The sequence below is a fragment of the Neophocaena asiaeorientalis genome, unplaced genomic scaffold, assembly GCF_003031525.2.
Source record: "Neophocaena asiaeorientalis asiaeorientalis breed wild unplaced genomic scaffold, Neophocaena_asiaeorientalis_V1.1 scaffold479, whole genome shotgun sequence".
Lineage (NCBI taxonomy): Eukaryota > Metazoa > Chordata > Mammalia > Artiodactyla > Phocoenidae > Neophocaena > Neophocaena asiaeorientalis.
In genome coordinates this window covers 4,528,794-4,549,054 of record NW_020173774.1, presented here as the reverse complement: position 1 = coordinate 4,549,054, position 20,261 = coordinate 4,528,794, and the positions used below count along the sequence as shown (strand labels likewise).

At 46.5% G+C, this 20,261-nt stretch overlaps 1 protein-coding gene and 1 long non-coding RNA gene across 2 annotated transcripts; one reads left to right on the top strand and one right to left on the bottom strand.

Annotated features, from left to right (window-relative positions):
• Positions 1-129: 129 nt before the first annotated feature.
• LOC112404021 (uncharacterized) lies at positions 130-18,582 on the top strand. Its single transcript, XR_003004027.1, has 3 exons — positions 130-156; positions 1,025-1,085; positions 18,516-18,582. It is a non-coding gene; the product is annotated as an uncharacterized LOC112404021 (long non-coding RNA).
• Positions 6,863-15,919, bottom strand: FOXR1 (forkhead box R1). The gene is made up of 6 exons (XM_024751831.1): positions 15,790-15,919; positions 9,270-9,344; positions 8,921-9,168; positions 8,456-8,682; positions 7,365-7,603; positions 6,863-6,891 (listed from the first exon to the last, which is right to left on the bottom strand). The coding sequence occupies exons 1-6, from the start codon at positions 15,848-15,850 to the stop codon at positions 6,863-6,865; spliced, it is 879 nt and encodes a 292-aa protein (XP_024607599.1). The 5' UTR covers positions 15,851-15,919.
• Positions 18,583-20,261: the final 1,679 nt, after the last annotated feature.

The following is a 20,261-nucleotide window of genomic DNA, read 5'->3' as shown; positions in this document are numbered from 1 at the left end:
AAACTGTTTCCCTAAAGTCTTCCGTTACTGAGTATTCATTCGGCTGCCATCTGAACTAGACTGTGTGAATGGAACTCAATTTCTTCCTCTTCAGATCATCCCGTTTTCATCCTCCCAGTGAATGATAACCACTAAACTAAAGCCTGGAGTTTTGGGGTAAGTTATCTTTTTTTTAACTTATTTTAATTTATTTTTGGCTGTGTTGGGTCTTCGTTTCTGCGCACAGGCTTTCTCTAGTTGCGGCGAGCGGGGGCTACTCTTCGTTGCGATGCGCGGGCTTCTCATTGCAGTGGCTTCTCTTGTTGCGGAGCATGGGCTCTAGGTGCACGGGCTTCACTTATTGTGTCTCGTGGGCTCTAGAGTGCAGGCTCAGTAGTTGTGGCGCACGGGCTTTGTTGCTCCGCGGCCTGTGGGATCTCCCAGACCAGGGAAGGGCTCGAATCGGTGTCCCCTGCATTGGCAGGCAGATTCTTAACCACTGAGCCATCAGGGAAGTCCCTACAGTAAGTTATCTTTGATTCTCCCTTTCACTTAGTCCCCACATCCACCCTGTGCAAGCTGTCTTACTGGATTTCTGAGATGTCTAAAATCTGTTCTCCACCTTTTATACTCATAGACCATACCTTATTTCATTTCCCTACCTTTCTTGCTTAGATTCATGTAAAATCTTTCTGACTGGTTTCCAAGTGTCTGGTGTATTTCACCTCCATTTATCCTCCACACGCTGGTCTTAAGGTAGTCTCTAAAATGACTTTCCTGATTAATTTAATGTCTCTAAGTTGCCTTCAGGAAATATCTAAATTTCACAACATGAATTTTACACTAAGTCTCCTAACCTCCTTTTCAGTCTTGTGTCCCACACTCTCCCACTCCCCCCCACCCTCCCCCCCACCTATTGCTCCTCCAGGCAATATTCCTGCAGTCCTGTTGCTCCTATGCACTTTAGCATCTCCAGCCCTTGGTTCCCTCTGCCTAGAATTTACTTCTTTCCAGCTCTGCCTGATAAGTTCTTTCTATTATATAGGGCTCTGAAATATGAACTAGAATGGAATTTCCACAAGGCTGGTGACTTTGTCTGGAACATGGTAAGCTCTCAATCTAGTCATAAGCTCTTAGATCAATTCATGATTGAATGAATGAAATGTCACCCCTTTTGTGAAGCCTACCAGAGTGGATCCTGCAGAATTAATTTTTCCATTCCAAGGTCCTTTGCCCATCATCTTGTCGTTTTGTTTAGTAGTCAGTTGAAAACTCAATAGTTAAAAAGCTCTTCAAGTGCAGGGACTGTGTCTTGATCATACCTGACTCAGTAGAACTAGCAGAAAGGGATCTTCTATGAATATTTGTCAAATTAAGTTAAAATCATCAAAACTCCAGACACCCTGGTGTTAACATGCCCATGGGGTGGGAGTCTGTGCTGGGAAGGAGCCTCAGAAGCATGCAGCTAACAGCCTGCTAATTATGTTGCAGGAAGGGGGACCGCTTCCAGGGCCCAAGAGTGGGCTCTTGTCTAACACTCGGAAATGAATTGTCTGAGGAGATACATGTACTGACGAAGCAGAAGACATTATTGGGAAGGGGCCCCCAGGTGGAGAGGAGCAGGGTAAGGGAACCCAGAACTGCTCTGCCACGTAGCTCGTAGCTCGCAGTCTCATGTTTCATGGTAATGGGGTTAGTTTTCAGGGTTGTCTCTGGCCAATCATCTTTCTTGGCCTATATTTGGTCTGACTCAGGGTCCTTCCTGGTGGTGCATGCATCTCTCAGCCAAGATGGATTCCAGTGCAAAGGATTCTGAGAGCTTGGTAGGACAATATTATGGGCTGGCGTCTCCTCCCTCCTTTTGGCCCCTCCCAGATTCTCCTGGTTAGTTTTCAGTGGCAGCACCCTGTTCCTTATTGGGAACTCCTGTTGTGAGACAACTCATGCAAGTGGTTATCATTGTGCCTGGCCAAGGTGGGTGGTATCAGTCAATGGTTCCCTAACAATTAGAGTATCAAACTACAAAACAGGCTAGTGAATAGCTTTATTTATTTAAAAATTCTAAAAAGAAATTTCTTATTAAAAAAGAAAAAAAAAACCTGTACCAAAGCTATAAATAAAAAGGGGGACTTCCTTGGTGGTCCAGTGGCTAAGACTCTGCACTCCCAATGCCTGGGGCCCAGGTTCAATCTCTGGTCAGGGAACTATATCCCACATGCTGCAACTAAGAGTCCGCATGCCGCAACTAAAGATCCTGCGTGCTGCAACTAAGGCCCAGCACAGCCAAATAAATACATATTTTTAAAATAAATAAATAAATAAATAAAAAGGGATTGGCCTCCATATCTTTTTGCCACCCGCCAATCCCCAAAGATGACTATTACTGATACCTGTTTTCTTTAAGACATTTTCTGTGTGTAGACAGCATACTTATATGTATATATATATATATAGTTTCTGTCACATTTGGAATCATATCGAACATACTGTTCTGCTACTGTTTGTTTTTTTAGCCCTAAAAATGTATTATGAATATCTTTCTACACCAGTACTTTGAGTATGATTTAAATACTGTCTATATCCCCCTGATTCTCAAATGTATTTACGTCTTCAGCTCAGGCTTATCTTCTGAACTCCAGACTTACAACAATTATCAACTTGACATAACCACCCTGATGTCTCACACATTCTAAACACAAAACTGCTCAAACCTGCTGCCCCTTCTCATCATTCATCCAATCATTCAAACCAAAAACCTCAGAGTCATTATTTTCTCCTCCTACATCTAGTCAATACTGTTGACGTGTTGATTCTGCCTCCAAGCTATATCATCAAATCAGGCTGCTTCTCTCCATTTCTACTGCCACCTGGATTCTGCAGTCACCTCCCTACAGGCCTTCCTGCTTCCATGTTTGCCCCCTCCAAGCCACTTTCAATGAGTGGCTGAGCATCATTTAAAAAATAAAAGGGAGTTGGACTTCCCTGGTGGCACAGTGGTTAAAAATCCGCTTGCCAATGCAGGGGACATCACTTCCGGAGAAGAGCTAGCTGTTGTTTTCCAGACCTGGAAAAAAGACCCTGTACTAACTTCTCCTGTGAGAAGTCTTCCCCAGTTCCTCTCACGCTAATTGCCCTCTTCTCTGTGCTTCCAGAGAACAAGGAATCTGCCTGTTAGGGAAGTTACTAGTGACAAGTCCTAGCAAACAGAGCATTCTAACTACCTAATGGGCCCCATGCTAGGCTCTGGGGTTTGGACATGAACGGAACTTATTCCATTGTATCGTCCTCACTGGTTGCCAAGGTCACTGAGGATGAGCGCCTCTGGGACAGGGACTATATCTTTTTTTTTTTTTTTTTTCTGTGGTACACGGGCCTCTCACTGTTGTGGCCTCTCCTGTTGCGGAGCACAGGCTCCGGATGCGCAGGCTCAGTGGCCATGGCTCACGGGCCCAGCCCCTCCGCGGCATGTGGGATCTTCCCGGACCGGGGCACGAGCCCGTATCCCCTGCATCGGCAGGCGGACTCTCAACCACTGCGCCACCAGGGAAGCCCCAGGGACTATATCTTATACGTTGCTTGGTTTGGTGGTTTTCTACTTCATCAGCCTTAACACCCTAGGAATGGAGCAAATACTCTGTAAGACCGTCTTTACCACCTTGAAATGAACCATACTGATAAAATAACCTACCTACACATACAATTAAAAAAAAAAATCAAGCTGTAATGCTCCAACGGTAATACAACAGAAAAATAAAGGGAGAGAAATGTATAAAAATGTATTCTAGTGGATAAACTATATATATTCTTTTTTATAAATTTATTTATTTATTTTTGGCTGTGTCGGGTCTTCGTTGCTGCACATGGCTGTGGTTGCATCGAGCGGGGGCTACTCTTCGTTGCGGTGCGCGGGCTTCTCATTGAGGTGGCTTCTCTTGTGGAGCACGGGCTTTAGGCACGCGGGCTTCAGTAGTTGTGGCTCACGGGCTGTAGTGCGCAGGCTCAGTAGTTGTGGCACACAGGCTTAGTTGCTCCATGGCATGTGGGACCTTCCCAGACCAGGGCTCAAATCCATGTTCCCTGCATTGGCAGGTGGATTTTTAACCACTGCGCTGCCAGGGAAGTCCGATAAACTATATTTGAAAATATGAGAGTTAAAAATGTGTAGATACTTATTGTGAATAGCTTAAAGAGATGTCATTCAAATGATTATTGAAATACTTTAAAAAATGGATATAGAGCTATTCTGATTTTTTAATTTATTAATTAATTAGTTTGCGCCAGGTTTTAGCTGTGGCTCGCTGGCTCCTTAGTTGTAGCATGCATGTGGGATCTAGTTCCCTGACCAGGGATCAAACCCGGGCCCCCTGCATTGCAAGTGCAGAGTCTTAACCACTGTGCCACCAGGGCAGTCCTGAAAATACTTTTTTCTGTATATTGGCTACCTTGAAATAGCTAAGTATTTGTTTATACATGTAGAATCCTGATGATTACAACAAATACAAACAGACCAATACAGGCAAGTGGTATTGGTGAGTTAAATACCAGAGCAACTTTGCTGTCAGTGAAGTGATTTTCCGAAATGGCAAACAACTCTCAGAAAACTTCCAAACTAAAAAAAGTACAGTCTTCCTTCACTTTACATAAGAGTTGCATTCCTGGAAAATTTAGTACATAATAAAACAACACAACAAATACTTTCTGCTTAGGTGTAAAACCGGGTTAGGTTCTTGGCTCAGCTCATTCTCAATGGCCTTTGGTATGAGGCTCAGCTCTTTAAGGTGAGACACTGCCTCCTGCACTGACACTTGACACTCCTGGGCCTGCCAATCCCCCACATCCTTGCGGCAACCACAGGACCAGTGAGAGCCCCTGGCCTAGCGCTGCTTTGGGTGCATATTCCAGAATGAATGCAAAGCTGGAGCGGGTAGAGCAGAGGTGGCTGTGGTGATGGACAAGTGACCAGGGCGAGACTGCATGTCTGTTACCAAAAACGTGCAAACCAAGCAGATGAACCGGGGCCTTTCTTCAAAGGTAAAGATTTTGGTCAGATAGGGCATGGGCCATGCTTTTCAGGAATACCATGTTTCAGAGACTAGGGAGGAGGCAGTCTGATTTTATAGTGCTCTAGACTGCAAGGGATTAAGGGCTGAATAAGTGGACAGAAATGAAGGCAACTCCTTAAATAGCTATCACACTCAACTACCTGAGAAGAATAACAGTACCTACTCCTTAGGGCCTCTGTATGGATTAAACCTGCACATGCACTTAGAATGATGTCTGGTCCAGTTGTGAGCGCTCAATGTTAATATGCCAGTCACAGGACTACACACTTTCCATTGTCCTATTTAGTTCCCAAATCAAATCTGTGTGTACTTAGAAATGTTAAGAAAACTGTGCTAAAGAAGATATAGTGAGAGATGACAGGTCATCTGCTGAGTGGGAGCAGAGCGGAGAGTCAGAGATGGAGCAAGGTCCCGGCTCCCACTGAGAGTTGCCAAGTGCTGAAAGTAAATCCAGGCCATTACTAGTCCACCAGCATCCTGGAGGAAGGAGGCGGGTCCTAACTAGACATCACAAGAAGCAAAAAAACAGCTACCATTTATTTAGAACTGGGAGCCAGGTTTGGTATGAGGCACTCTACTCCATCCCTCCCCATCTTCGTGCTGGTACAGGTACAGTACTAAGAGCCATCAGGGACTTCCCTGGCGGTCCAGTGGTTAAGACTCCACGCTTCCATTGCAGGGGGTGCGGGTTCAATCCCTGATAGGGGAACTAAGATCCCACATGCCATGCTGTGTGTCCAAAAAAAATAAAAATAAAAATTTAAAAAAGAAAGAGCCATCATTATCTCATTTTCCTGATCAAGACACTCAAGCTTAAAGAGAAAGTGGCTGCCTGAGGCAGGTTCTTCTAGAACGAGGATGCAGGAGCAGCAAGCAGCTACATCAGAGCTGAGAGCCAGTGCCCTTCTTGAGACTCACACACCACCCACGGCTACCTCTGGGGAGTAGCGATGCCCCCCTGGGACAGTGTCTGTGGCTGGAGCCATGTTTCTGTACAGGCCTGTCGCGGGGTGAGGGAAGAGCAGGAGAGGGAACGAGAAGGGTCATCTCAGCCCTGTGGGAAACCCAGCAGGAACTTCAAGCACTGTGGGAATGGCCGTGGCATCCCGACACAGCTCTGAATCTCGTTCCTTCCTTTCCTGTCCCCCTGGCTTCTCCCTATCCCTCAGGTTTGAGGCTGGCAGCTGGCCTTGCCCTGGACACGGTCTCCTGCAACCAGGGAAGCCACAGCAGCCCAGCTGTGATCTGCAGCCTCTAAGGACAAGTGCTCTGGTTTCTACTGAAACCGGAAGTATGGAAGGGCCATGCCTCTCAGCTCTGAGTTCCCACCCCTCACCCCCAATGCTTAAATGAGGGAAATGAGACTTAAGCCTGGCTACTCCTTTTCTCAAGAAATTCTTTCCTTTCACCTTTCTCACTGCTCCTTCATGGCCTCCTCCAAGCGTTTTTCCTTCAACTGTTCCATAGATGATGCGTTTCCCTAGGCCTCTCCTCTTTGTCCCCAACTGATTACATCCACTCGTTTGAGTGGGTAGTGATTTGGGGGGGCCTTTTGCGGGCCTGGCTGCTTTATGCTAGCATCTCCCAAGAAAAATGGGACCTAAAGAGGGTTGAGTGTTTTGTTCCTTTGAAGAAAGAAGAGCATGGGCACCCTTTGCTGTGCACCAGGCAACTGCCCCACCCATCAGCTCTGAGGGCATCCCATTTCCAACCTCAGAGCCCACCTCCGCCCCCACTCCTGCCCCACCCTCGGACCACAGACACACCAGGATGCTGCAGATAACTTTAATAAGGCATGGGCTGACGGATGGTTTGTGGAACTAAAGGTCGAAGAGGGAGGGCATCACATCTGTAAGGAAAGAAGTCAAAGGGATCTATCTGCCGTTTGCAGACGCTGTTCCCTAAGCCTGGAAAGCTCTCTCACGGCAAATGATCTACTTTTACTCTCTCAAGGCCCAAATGCCACCTGGTCTCCAGGAGAAGAAAAAGCCCCCTTTGCAGAGAACCTTTTATACCATGCTTCTCACATTGTGTGGTTACCATTTCCCCAGGCTGCGGGGCTGTGAGTAGGGCCAGCTGCACCTTAGCTGTTTCTCCATCAACTCCCAGCACCTCAGGTTCCGTGCTTGTGCGTGGGGGGACCCGAGGCAGGCACCACCCCAGGGTCTCAGAACACTGCTGTCCTCTCCCCTTCCTACAGAAGGTGCTGCCCCCTCCCCGCGACCCCCCCATGTGACCCTGGCTCCTTCCCTGCACGCTCGGCCTTGGGTCAGAATCTTCAGGGCCCCTCCCCTCGGCCCCACGTGTGATGAGGCCTCACACCTGGCTGACTCATACACTGTTGGATAGTTTCCAGCTTAGTGGAGGCCAAGGCGCGGGCCTCCTCTGCAAAGCGGCGGTGTCCCTCATCGGTCAACTTCCAGAGGCAGGATCGGGGCCGTGTGCTGGCGCCACCCTGCATGCTGACCGGCACTTTCTCAAAGCTGTCTCGGAAACAGAGATTGTGACGCACGGTATTCTTCCAGCCTTCAGGAGCCGTCCGGAAAAAGGGGAAATGTTGTCTGCAGACAGGGAGGAATGGCAAGGAGAGGTGTGGTCTCTCTGGGAGATGCCTTACCCTGGAGAATGTTCTCCCCGGGGGCCAGGAGCCTCAGCCCTTCTCTCACATCGGAGAAGGGCAAGCTGGCCCACGACGCACTCTGCCAACTAAGCATGTGTCAGACCTCCACCTGGCGCAGTGCTTGTGTAGAGCCTCACCTTACAGACCCAGTTCACTGCCCCCACTCCCTGGCTCGCTTTCCTCCCTCCCTCCGAGGGCTCAGGAGTTTGACTTGCAACAGGAACAGAGCAGAAATCAGGCCAACAAGCTCCTGTCAGAGGAATCCTGGTCAAGGAGGACGCCTCTTGAGGATTAATGCTCTGCGACTCTTCTGATAATAGAGGGAAAAGGTCCGAGAAACTCGTCATACTCATGGGTACCCGACTCTCAAAGCTCAACGTAAATCCCTTCCCAGCCCGGCTTCCCCGGGTCCTTGGGGAACAGGCTGTGCCAGGCAGTTCAGTCCAAAGGGAAGGCATGTGAGAAACTGTTGGGGAAACCAGATTTTATACTGGGTGTTCTTGAGAGGGAAGATGGGAGAATTTATGACCTGGGTGATTTTATATGTTAAGGAACTAAGGTATAAAAAGATGGGAGTTTCTTAGATGTGAAAGGAGGTGGGGTGGATATCTTCCCGTCTATGTGAGGTGTGGACACACAGTCGGGGGCAACCCAGAACCAGTGCCTGGGAAAGGAGAAGCATCCTCTCAGACCCAGATGGGGGAACTGAAGCAGCAGCCCAGGGCCTGGAAGGTATCAGAGCAGGGCCCTGCCCCCTCCCCTTCGCCCTCCTCACAGGGCCCCCGGCACATACCGAGTGAAACTGTAGATCTGTTGCACGTTGAGGCCACAGGGGGAACTGTTTCTTAATGCCAGTGCAATTAGGTGGAAGTAATTGAGAGGGGGCCGGGACCACAGCCCTCCCTCCTGGCTGTTGGCTTGCCGAAGCCTCCGACTCTGGAGGGGGGCCCTTTTGTGAGGGGACGGGAGAGCCACAGAGGAGCTGTCATCCTGGTCCTCAGCCTCCTTCTCTTCTGTGAGCTAGAGGAGTACAGAGTAGGAACTGGTCCTGACTCCACAGCCTCTACTCCAGGGGTGCAGTGGCAGGAAGGGGTGGTGGTCTAGGGCCACCATCTGGGCTTCTCCCCAACCCAGGGGCACAGCTAATTTCGGAACCCATTAACCCTTCATTAACCCTAAGAAAACAGAAGTCTGCGCATCATCCCTGTGCCCACCCTGCCTACATCCCAAGTCCCTCCCACAGCCCAGAAATCCCTACCTCCCAGTTGCTGGGGGAAGAGGCAAACCGCTTCCGAGGGGGATACTGGTCTCCAGAAAGTGATGGCGACTCCACCACTGTGGCCTGTGGGCATTTGGCAAAGTCCTTTTCTTTTGTGGGTGGCTGAGGGGAAGGGACTATGCTTGTCAGATTCTTCCCCTTACTGGGTTCTCGGACCTCCAGCTTTCCAGGGGGGAACACGATGTTGGGGTCTACCCACATCCACAGGTTGGGCTCGAAATCTGGACCTGTGCAGAGAAAAAGGAGATTGAGGGCCATGGGTCATGGGCTTTGGGTGTCCCGCCCAGGCCACAGGGCCATGTCAGAGAACTCACTCCCATCTACTCACCATCTTTATCAGGGTTGGGTTTTTTTTCCAGAGGTAGTTTTGGTGGCTCAACTATTCGGAGTTTATATCTGGCAACTAGCAAAAAGAAAAGAAGAGAGTCAAAACAACCTAGGATTTTCATTTCGGCCCCTTGAAGCTTCCCTGGGAGGTGGCTATGGGCCCTGCCTGCGAAGTTATGATGCCATATTCTACTGGTTTCCCCTTACCTCTCTGACCTTTTCATTCTCCTCTGCATTCTTCTCTTCTCACCCCACATTACGGCCCCTAAACCCTCTCATTAATGCCTGTTACTTTAGTCAGTCACCATCTATAAACTCAAGGCTTACAAATCTTTATCTCTAGCCCAGACTTCTCTGCTAGCCCTTAACTAGAACTGCCCATGGGATAACCCACAGGCATTTTGAACAACATTTCTAAAAGTCAACTCCGTTTTCCTGCTCTTGCTCCGCATTCCTTGTTTCAGCATATGGCCCCATCTAACCAGCTGTCCAGGCTAGATACTTGGAAATCATTCTTTTTTTTTTTAGCGGTACGCGGGCCTCTCACTGTTGTGGCCTCTCCCGTTGTGGAGCACAGGCTCTGGACGCGCAGGCGCAGCGGCCATGGATCACGGGCCCAGCCGCTCCGCACATGTGGGATCTTCCCGGACCGGGGCACGAACCCGCGTCCCCTGCATCGGCAGGCGGACTCTCAACCACTGCGCCACCAGGGAAGCCCGGAAATCATTCTTGACTCCTCTTTCCCGTACAGCCACACCCAATCAATCACCAAGTTCTACCATCCTAGTCCAAGCCTATAACCTAAAAGGTCTGCTTATCTTCTTTTCTTTAACTTACCGTATTGCAGTTTGAGTGATCTTCCCAAAATGTTAATCCAATCATGCCACCCTTCAGTGTAAAATCTTTTGATGGCTTTCCATTGCCTTTGGGCCAAATCTAAATTCCTGAGATAGTCTACAAGGCCCTGGCTCCTCATTAGTGTTGAGTCATTCCTCCCAGGCTCTCCACCCATCTCCAACAGACCACATCTAGATCCTCTGCCTTCCCATAAGCTGTTCCCTTTGCTGGAAACACTCTTCCCTCTGCCTGCTTGCCTAGTTAATTGCTACTCACCCATCAGGTCTCTGTTTAAACGTCTCTCTGAAGCAGGCCTTCTCTGACTACCTGTCCAAACACTCCCGTAGCACACATTTTATTGTAACTACCTGCTTAGTGTCTATCTCCAGGTCTGTCTCCTTCACTGCCTGGCGCATGGGAGGAGCTCAACTTAACTGGATGAATGAATACATGGTGGGCTTAGAGTAAATCAGGTATATATTAGAGCTAGCTGCTCGACATGAAGCTGGCTTCTGGTCCAGTTAGGGGGAACTATCATTGTCCCCATGAGTGTCCTCATATTACAGATGAATCTAGGTTTTTGTCTGGAAAATGATGATATACTTATTAGAGAGCTCAGTAATTAGAAAGGATGCCCATTACATTGTTAATGTTCAACACAGTATTCTAAAAAGGAAAAAGTAGTAAGAGATATAAGAAAGAAAAAGGCAAAACTATATTTATTTATAGAAAAAAACAGATTAACAGAAAACCCTACAAAATCGTTATATAAATTATTAGAACCAATAAGAGTCCAGCAAGTTTGCTGGATATAAGACCAACATACTAATCACCACTGTTCCTCTATACCAGCATTAAGAAACTGGAAAATAATTTTTTTTTTCAAAAAGGTGCTTTCACAATAGCAACCAAAGTTATAATGTATCTAGGGGTTAACTCATCAAAGAATGGACCTTTATGTGAAAAAGATGTACCTACTACTTAAGGACCTAAAAAACTTCAATAAACAAAGACATTAATACATATTATAAAGATGCCAATTATCCTCAAATTAACCTATACATTTAATGCAGATATTATAACACATAAAGATTGAAAGGTGAGCTTCCCTGGTGGCGCGGTGGTTGAGAGTCTGCCTGCCGACGCAGGGGACACGGGTTCGTGCCCCGGTCCGGGAAGATCCCACATGCCACGGAGCGGCTGGGCCCGTGAGCCATGGCCGCTGAGCCTGCGCGTCCGGAGCCTGTGCTCCGCAACGGGAGAGGCCACAATAGTGAGGGGCCCGTGTACCACACACACAAAAAAAGATTGAAAGGTTCTGCACAGTAAAACTCACAAGGGAAAAAAAAAATCAATAGACAATAAACCAGAAAAAAAATCATTTCCAGAACTCTCAATTCTCTGATAGACAGCTCCTACAAATCAAAAAATAAAAGGCTAAGACAAATCTATACATGGGAAAGATACGAATCAGTATTCACAAGGAGGGGCTACCTGAAGATGCTGAGCCTTACTAGTAATAGGAACACAATAAAAGAATGATATAATACTTTACATCAAACTGACAAGAATTATAAAAAGAGGTAATACCAAGTGTTGGCAAAGATGCAGTGAAATAGGATCCTTTATTACATCTGAATAGCAACTGGTGCTGGTGAAGAATAATCAGGCAGCACTACAATTTACTGTCTAATCCTGGGTGTGTCTATTCAAGTTAATAGAAGAATTTATATACTAATTTTCATTGCTACCATCATCTACCAAATTCTCGGCCACTCCCCCTCATTTAGAGGAATTTAGTTCCTGGCTCACTGTCACTAGTGCTACTCCTGCCTTAAATCTTGGCTATTTCAATAGATACATAGATGATTATCCTAATAACCTGGGCTCTAGTTTCTTGAACTCTTCTCCTCCCAGAATTCTGCCTTCCATCCTAATGTAGACAGTCCTCACTGTCATAACCTAAACCAATAACTGCAACCTCTCCATAACCTCATTTTTGCACCATGTAAAAATGCACCACCTCTTCTTTCCAGCCATCTCTTTTGATACCAACCGATAACCCCAATCCATTGATCTATGGCTTTGGAGCACTTGTTTGGTTGGATTTAATCAGGGTGTGGTTTGGCCAAGCAAGTGTTCCAAAGCCGTAGAGAGCCAAAGGAGTCAACGGTGTGTGCAAGAGAGTAAGCCTGTTTGGGGGATTCCAGGTTAGTTACAGAGAGGACATCCCCTCTAACTCTGCTCTTTGAGAGCAGGGAAAGGGTGATGGGACCAACAGATGGGTGATCTCAGTGGGATCAAAGGATAGTGCCTCTGTCCATCTCCCTCCCCTGCTGTCTCTCACACAGGTGGCCCCATGCCTCAAGGACAGTGTTTGAAATTTATTTTGGCCTCGGGAGGCTTGTGGGATCTTAGTTTCCTAACCAGGGAGCAGTGAAAGCGCCAAGTCCTAATCATTGGACGGCCAGGGAATTCCTGTCTCCTCTCTTTTCTGTTATAAATTTCTGTCTCTGGACCATTATCATCATTCAAATATGCTGTTAATTCTCTCATCTTGTTAAAAACAAGAACTTCTTTTGTCCCCGCTTTCTGTGCCAGGCCACTACTCCATATTTTTGCTTTCCTTTGAGGAAGAACTCCTCGAAAGAATTGCCTATACTTTGTCTCCACTTCCTCTCCCTTCCATACTTAAACCCTTGCCAATCAGTCTTTCTTCTCCACCACTCCACCAAAACCACTATGATCAAGGCTGCACTCCACCAAAACCATATAATCAAGGCTCTGCTTTGCTAAATCCAATAGTCAGCCCACCTCTGACCTGATCTCTCACAGCAGTGTTCCTGTCCTGTGACCACTCCTTCTTTGAAACACTTTCTTCACTTGGTTTCCAGGAAACCACAATACCAGTTTTTTTGTTTTGTTTTTTTTTTTTTTGCAGTACACGGGCCTCTCACTGCTGTGGCCTCTCCCGTTGCGGAGCATAGGCTCCGGACGCACAGCCTCAGCAGCCATGGCTTACGGGCCCAGCCACTCCGTGGCATGTGGGATCTTCCCGGACCGGGGCACAAACCCGTGTCCCCTGCATCGGCAGGCGGACTCTCAACCACTGCGCCACCAGGGAAGCCCCCACAATACCAGTTTTGATTCTTAATGGTCATTTCCTCAGTTTTTTCTTGGTTTATCTCCTCTCCAATCTCTTTAGAATGGAATGCCCCCCAGGGCTCATCGTTGGTTCTTCTCTAGCCTCACCCCTTAAATGCCAGGCGTGTACCAAAGACTCTCAAAATTTCTATCTGCATACCTCTCTCCAGAATTGCAGACTTATATATCCACCAGCTTACTCAACATTTCTACTTGGATATCTAAAAAATATCTCAAACTCAGCATGTTCAGAACAGAACTCCTGATTTTCCTCCCTAAATACCCTATCAGGAGCTTACCCCATCTCACTACAAGAAAACTCCATCCTTGCACTTGACCAGCCAAAAACTCTGGAGGAGTCATCCTCTAATCTCTCTTTTTCACACCACACATCCAATCCATCAAGCGAATCCACCTGGTTCTACCTTCTCACCACATCCTCTGCCACCACCCTGGTGGTGCAGTCTGCCATCAGCTCTTGTCTGGATTACTACAGCAGCCTCCTAACTAGTCTCCTGGCTTCCCAGTCGCTCTACATTTACAGTGTACCCTCAACCCAGCAGCCACAGTGATCTTTTCAGACTATAGATCATTCAGGATCAGCTACATAATTTGCAGGGCCCAGTGCAAAAGGAAAATGTGGGCCTCCTTGTTCAAAAATTATTAAAAATCTTAAGACAGAGCAGGACGTTAAACCAAGTACAGGCACTATGCAATAGCACAGGTCACTCACTAAGCTGGCCATCATGTCACTCCTCTGTTCCAGACCTTTCAACCATGCTGCATCTTACTTGGAATCAACCCTAACGCCCTCAAAGGGGAAGACGGCTCTTCCTGATCTCCGCTCCACGACCCACACCCGCTGAACTCTCCTCTTCATTTACTTTGATCCAGCCTCACTGGCCTCTTTACCGGTTCCCCCAGACATATTCCTGAGGGTTTCTACAATGGCTATTTTTTCTGCCTGGGAAACTTTTCCTCTAAGTATCCTCCAGCTCACTATCTCACCTCCTTCAACTCTGCTCTTCTCGTATGTTCCCAATGAAGACCAACCCTCATATACAATGTTCCCAATGAAGACCAACCCTATTGAAAACTGTAGCTGCCACCACCTCCCAGCCCCCATTCCTGAGCCCTCTTACCATGTCCTTTTTTCCCCCATCTCAGTTATCACCTTATAACATACCGTTTATTTATTTGTTTGTTTGTTTATTTATTTTGATGTGGATTGCCTGTGTGGCCCCAGTAGAATGTCAGCTCCATGAAGACTTGTCTGTTTTGTTCATGATGTATTACATGAGTGTCCAGAACAGTGCCTGGCAAATTGGAGGTGCTCAATAAATATTTCTTGAATCAGTGAAGATACAAGAATGTTTGTCAGCATTACTTATGGTTGCAAAGAGTTCCAATGGAGTTTTGTCTCCATCAGTAAGGAGAATTAAAATGCAAAAAGTAATGTATGCAGATGATAGATTACCACACAGCAATCAGAAATGATGAATCAGGGCTTCTCTGGTGGCGCAGTGGTTGGGAGTCCGCCTGCCGATGCAGGGGACACGGGTTCGTGCCCCGGTCCGGGAAGACCCCACATGCCGCCGAGCGGCTGGGCCCGTGAGCCATGGCCGCTGAGCCTGCGCGTCTGGAGCCTGTGCTCCGCAGCGGGAGAGGCCACAACAGTGAGAGGCCCGCGTACCACAAAAAAAAAAAAAAAAAAAAAAAAAAAAGATGAACCAGATTTGCATTTAGCAACTGAAATAACTCTCAAAAACAATTTGAATGAGGAAAAAAAAAAAGCAATGAGTTTATGTAAATTAACGTCACCTATAAAAGCAAAATAATGCTAAACAGTTTTCAAAGATACACCTATCTAAAGACATTAAATGGATTAGGGTTGATACATGGGAGTGTGGGAGGTGACAAAAGTGGGTGGGGATTGAATGAGTTAATCCAAGTACTTTGCCCAAACAGATGGCAATCATGTACCATGAATGTAGGAGGTGATTACCTCAAATCTCAACACTTGAGGACCAAACAAAAAAAGTTCTTAAAAGACAACGGTCAACTATCCATTCAGCAAATATTGAGCACCTCTAGGTGTCAGACAATGTATTAAGAGGTGGTATACAGCCACGAACAAAACCGATTTTAAAAAGATTTTAAGAGAAAGATGAACGAAAACGTAGTGTGCCCCGATGGCGTAGGCGCCACGGAGAGAAGGCCGAGAAGAGGCCTAGAAAGTTCTGGGATTTAGCCGGGGCGGGTGGGGTAGGATTGAAAAGCCGTGTTCAGGCAGGACCCCTGCCCTCCCTGGGCTTTCCATCGAGGCGGGGACTCCATTGCCCGGAAAAAGTGGGGGCGGGGTGGGAGCTCCAGAGCTCAACAAAGGGGGCGCGGGGCCCCGAACGCGACAAAGTCACGGGGCTCGCGGGAGCGAGTGGCGAGCAAGTCAAAGGCCGGGGAGCTTCCGGCCCGGCGCGCCCACGAGCCTCCGACCCTCCGCGGCGCGCCCATCCCCCACGACCCCCCTCTCGGACACTCACGGTTTTGTTCCGCTAAGGGCAGGTGCGTAGTGGTGAAGGCCAGAAAGGACTCGTTCCCCATGTCCCAGTCCAGCAATCCCGGGACCTGGCCATGGAGGCTGGCCCAGAAGTCTAGGTGCTGGAGCTTCAGGTCCACGATTAGCTAGAGGAGGGAGAGCCGGCACAGGGTGGGAGAGTCTGGAGAGACTGAGGCTGAGGCCTGGGAGGCACTTCCTAAAATACCCGCGCTCTGATTGACTTGGGTCGGAGCCCGCTCAGGTGTGCCCAGTCCAGCTGACACCCTTGCTCTCGAGCCTCCACGGAGTGCTTCTTGCCACGTCTTTCTAAGCCCCCCCGCCCCGCCGCTTTCATTTGGGAACCTTGGGGGTCCAGAAGGGAGGTACCCCAGGCCCTCTTTCCCCTCTACATTTGCACCAAGCTCTTTTATTTAGTAAATCAGTCTACCATTGAAGAATGATCCCGTGGTGGTATTAATAGCTACTTTCTAGAAGTGTGGAAGCTTTCATGGTTTATCCAAGGTTACATCTGTAAGTACATGGTGGAGATAGGATTAAATGGTGATTTTTTTATTATTTTATTTTTTTGAATGGTGATATTTAAATTTTGTTTTTCATAATTTCAAATTTACAGAAAAGTCCCAAGAATACTATAAAAAAATCCAGTATACCTAAATCCTGTAACTCACCAATTACTAACATTTCATCACATTTTTGCTTTTGTCTCCATGTATGTAAGACATACATTATTTTTTCTGAACTGTTTGAGAGTAATTTGCAGACGTCATGTCCCTTTACCCACAAATACTTCAGTGTGTATTTCCTAAAAACATGGATATTGGTTTACATAACCAGAAAATCAGAAACAGGAAAATCATCAAAATTTAACAATGATTCAATACTATGTTTAATATACACATTCTATTCAGATTTCACCAATTGTCCCAATAGTGTCCTTTATTTAATTTGTTTTCTGGTCTAGAATCCAATTCAGGATCATGCAGGGCATTTAATATTTATGTCTCTTTAGACTCTAATCTGGAGCAGTTTCTCAGACTTTTGTTTATTTCTTTATTTTTAATTTTTTTTTGAATTTTATTTATTTAGTTTTTATACAGCAGGTTCTTATTAGTTATCTATTTTATACATATTAGAGTATACATGTCAATTCCAATCTCCTAATTCATCCCACCACCCTCCCACCAGACTTTTAAATCTTTCATAACATTTACATTTTTGAAGAGTACAGGCCATTTATTTTGTAGAATGTCCCTAATTTCCTCATAATTAGATGTGTTTTTGGCAACAATACCAGAGAAGTGATGTTGTTTCCTTCTTAGTACATCACATCAAGAGGCCCTTGATGTCAGTTTGAATCATTATTTGTGGTATCCATCATGTTTCTCAACTGTGAAGTTACCTTTTTTTTTCTTTTGTAATTAGTAAGCAATTTGTGGGGAGATACTTTAAAGTGATCTAAAATCCTGTTTCTCTTCAAGTTTGGACCCACAGATTCTAGCGTCTATTTACGATTCTTGCCTAAATCAATCATTACTATCATGGGCTTGAAATGATGATTTTTATTTTTATTTTTATTTTTGACTGTGGGATCTTAGTTCCCCAACCAGGGATTGAACCCGGGGCCACCATAACGAAAGCACTGAGTCCTAACCACTGGACCGCCAGGGAATTCCCTGATTTTTCTAAATCAATCATTCCATCTCCATTTATTTAGTTGGCATTCTATTGTAAAGAAGAGCTTTTCCTTATCTCATTTTGTTTATTTGTTATCAGTATGGACTCAAAGGATTGATTCTTTTTTTTTTTTTTCAAAAGATTGATTCTTATTTTACAGAGTGGATCATAATTCAGTACTGTAATTATTTGTTTTAATTCTTAACTTGTTCAGATTTGGCCAGAGTGTGAGGCAGCCCCCTCTGGTTCCTTTGTGCATACTGGGTTTTCCCATCAGAGCTCATCCACCCTATACTGTGTTGCCTGTTGCTTGTCTACTAGACCAGATTTTTAAAAAAATAATTTATTTATTTATCTTTGGCTTCGTTGGGTGTTTGTTTCTGCACATGGGCTTTCTCTAGTTGTGGCGAGCGGGGGCTACTCTTCGTTGTGGTGCGCGAGCTTCTCATTGCAGTGGCTTCTCTCGTTGCGGAGCACAGGCTCTAGGCGTGCGGGCTTCAGTAGTTGCAGCACACGGGCTTAGTTGCTCTGTGGCCTGTGGAATCTTCCTGCACCAAGGCTCGAACCTGTGTCCCCTGCACTGGCAGGTGGATTCTTACCCACCAAGCCACCAGGAAAGTCCCAGCCAGAAATTTTGAGAGTAGTACCTGGTGCATAGGAGACCCTCAATAAATATTGTTTTAACTATGGTGAAAATAACAGCTTTCTTTTAAAAAACTTAGTGGGACTCTACCTTTAATATCAATAATAACAATAACTTTTATGACAATTTACCTAATTATAAAAATAATACATGTTTGATACATAAAACTTGGAAGTATAGAAAGCACAAAGAAAAAACAATAAAATAAAAATCATTCTTGTTATCAACCAGAGATGATAATAATTACATTCTGATGTATATTATTCCAATCTTTTTCCTTATGAGTGTTTCATTTTTGTCTTATAAAAAATGTTGTTGTCATGCATCCACCCTTTTGTAGCCCTTTTTATTTTTTTTATTTTTATTTAGTTTTCCTTTTATTTATTTTTTAGGCTATACTGTGTGGCATGCGGTATCTTAATTCCCCAACCAGGGATCGAACCTATGCCACCTGCGTTGGGAGCACAGAGTCTTAACCACTGGAGTGCCAGGGAAGTAAGTCCCCTATAGCCCTTTTTTGGTTGTTGTTGAATTTTATTTTATTTATTTATTTTTTGTACGGCAGGTTCTTATTAGTTATCTATTTTATACTTATTAGTGTATATATGTCAATCCCAATCTCCCAGTTCATCACAGCCCCACCCCCACCCCCATAGCCCTTTTAAAATTAGTGTATCGGGCTTCCTTGGTGGCGCAGTGGTTGAGAGTCCACCTGCCGATGCAGGGGACGCGGGTTCGTGCCCCGGTCCGGGAAGATCCCACATGCCGCGGAGCGGCTGGGCCTGTGAGCCATGGCCACTGAGCCTGCGCGTCCGGAGCCTGTGCTCCGCAATGGGAGAGGCCACAACAGTGAGAGGCCCACATACCGCAAAAAAAAAAAAAAAAAAAAAAAAGCTAAGTTAGTGTTCGTGGAATTAATAGATATTGTTGTTCTTCTCTTCCATTGCCTCCCTCTCCCGGGCTCCTGGATTACTCTAGAAAGGGATCATTAGACCATTGTTCCAGCATCTTCTAAGTCTGTGTCATTTTTTATTGTTTTTGCAGAATTTTTGGCACTTTCCTAGCCCCTGCCTTCTCTTCAGGGGCTTGTTGATTCATTTTTTCATTGTGGATACTCAGTGGATCCACTGAGTATCCACTGTGTCCCAGGCACCGCAAAGGTACTATAGGCCCTTGGGAGCAAAGCGACAACTCCCAGGGAACATAAAGTCTGGTGGGGAGAAAATTGAATAATCACATAAACATAATAATAAACATAGTAATGCTATGAAAGATGGGATAGGAGAACACAACCTAATGGGGGGTGGAGGTCAGAGAAGGCTTCCCTGGGGAAGCTGGCTTAACTATGCAAATAGAATGGAGTGGGCGTGGGGGCAGTCTTCAGAGCAGCCTGGGCTTAAGGAATAGTCTGTGCAAAGGCACTGAGGCAAGAGGAAACACAGGACATTAGAAGGCACACGGTGAGAGCCAGAGGGGCAGTTAGGGGAGAGACCCAGGGCTGTCTTTGAAGGTCACCTCAAAGATTTTGGTCTTTACCCTAAGAGCAAGGGAAAGATCCTTAGAAGGAATATATATTGGCAAGGACACAAGTGAATGAGGATGAGCCCTCCCTGTCTTTTCCCTCCGTTACCCCGCAGTACCACTCTTGCCCCCTCCGGCAGGGTTCTTCTACCTCTGCTCTCTCCTCCTAGAGACTCTTTCGCCTATTTTCCACTCCCCTTGCCCCCAGTACCCTGTCCTTGGGTCTCACCCTAGTGGCCCTCTGTCTTTTCCTGGTCAGAGTCTCTCTTTCCCCCAGCGCTTCCCCTTGCCCTGCTGGTCCCCACAAAGGCCCTCAGAGCCCCATGTGATGCACCAGCCTCGGCCTCACCCCCACCCCAGGCCCCTGCTTGGGTGGCCTGCTCTGGAAGGTGCAAAACCCACAGCCCAGGTGTGAGTCTGAGAACCCTGACTCTTGGATTCTTTTTTATTTTTAATTAATTAATTTATTTATGGCTGTGTTGGGTCTTCGTTGCTGCTCACGGGCTTTCTCTAGTTGTGTCGAGCGGGGGCTACTCTTCATTGTGGTGCGTGGGCTTCTCATTGCAGTGGCTTCTCTCATTGTGGAGCACGGGCTCTAGGCACACGGGCATCAGTAG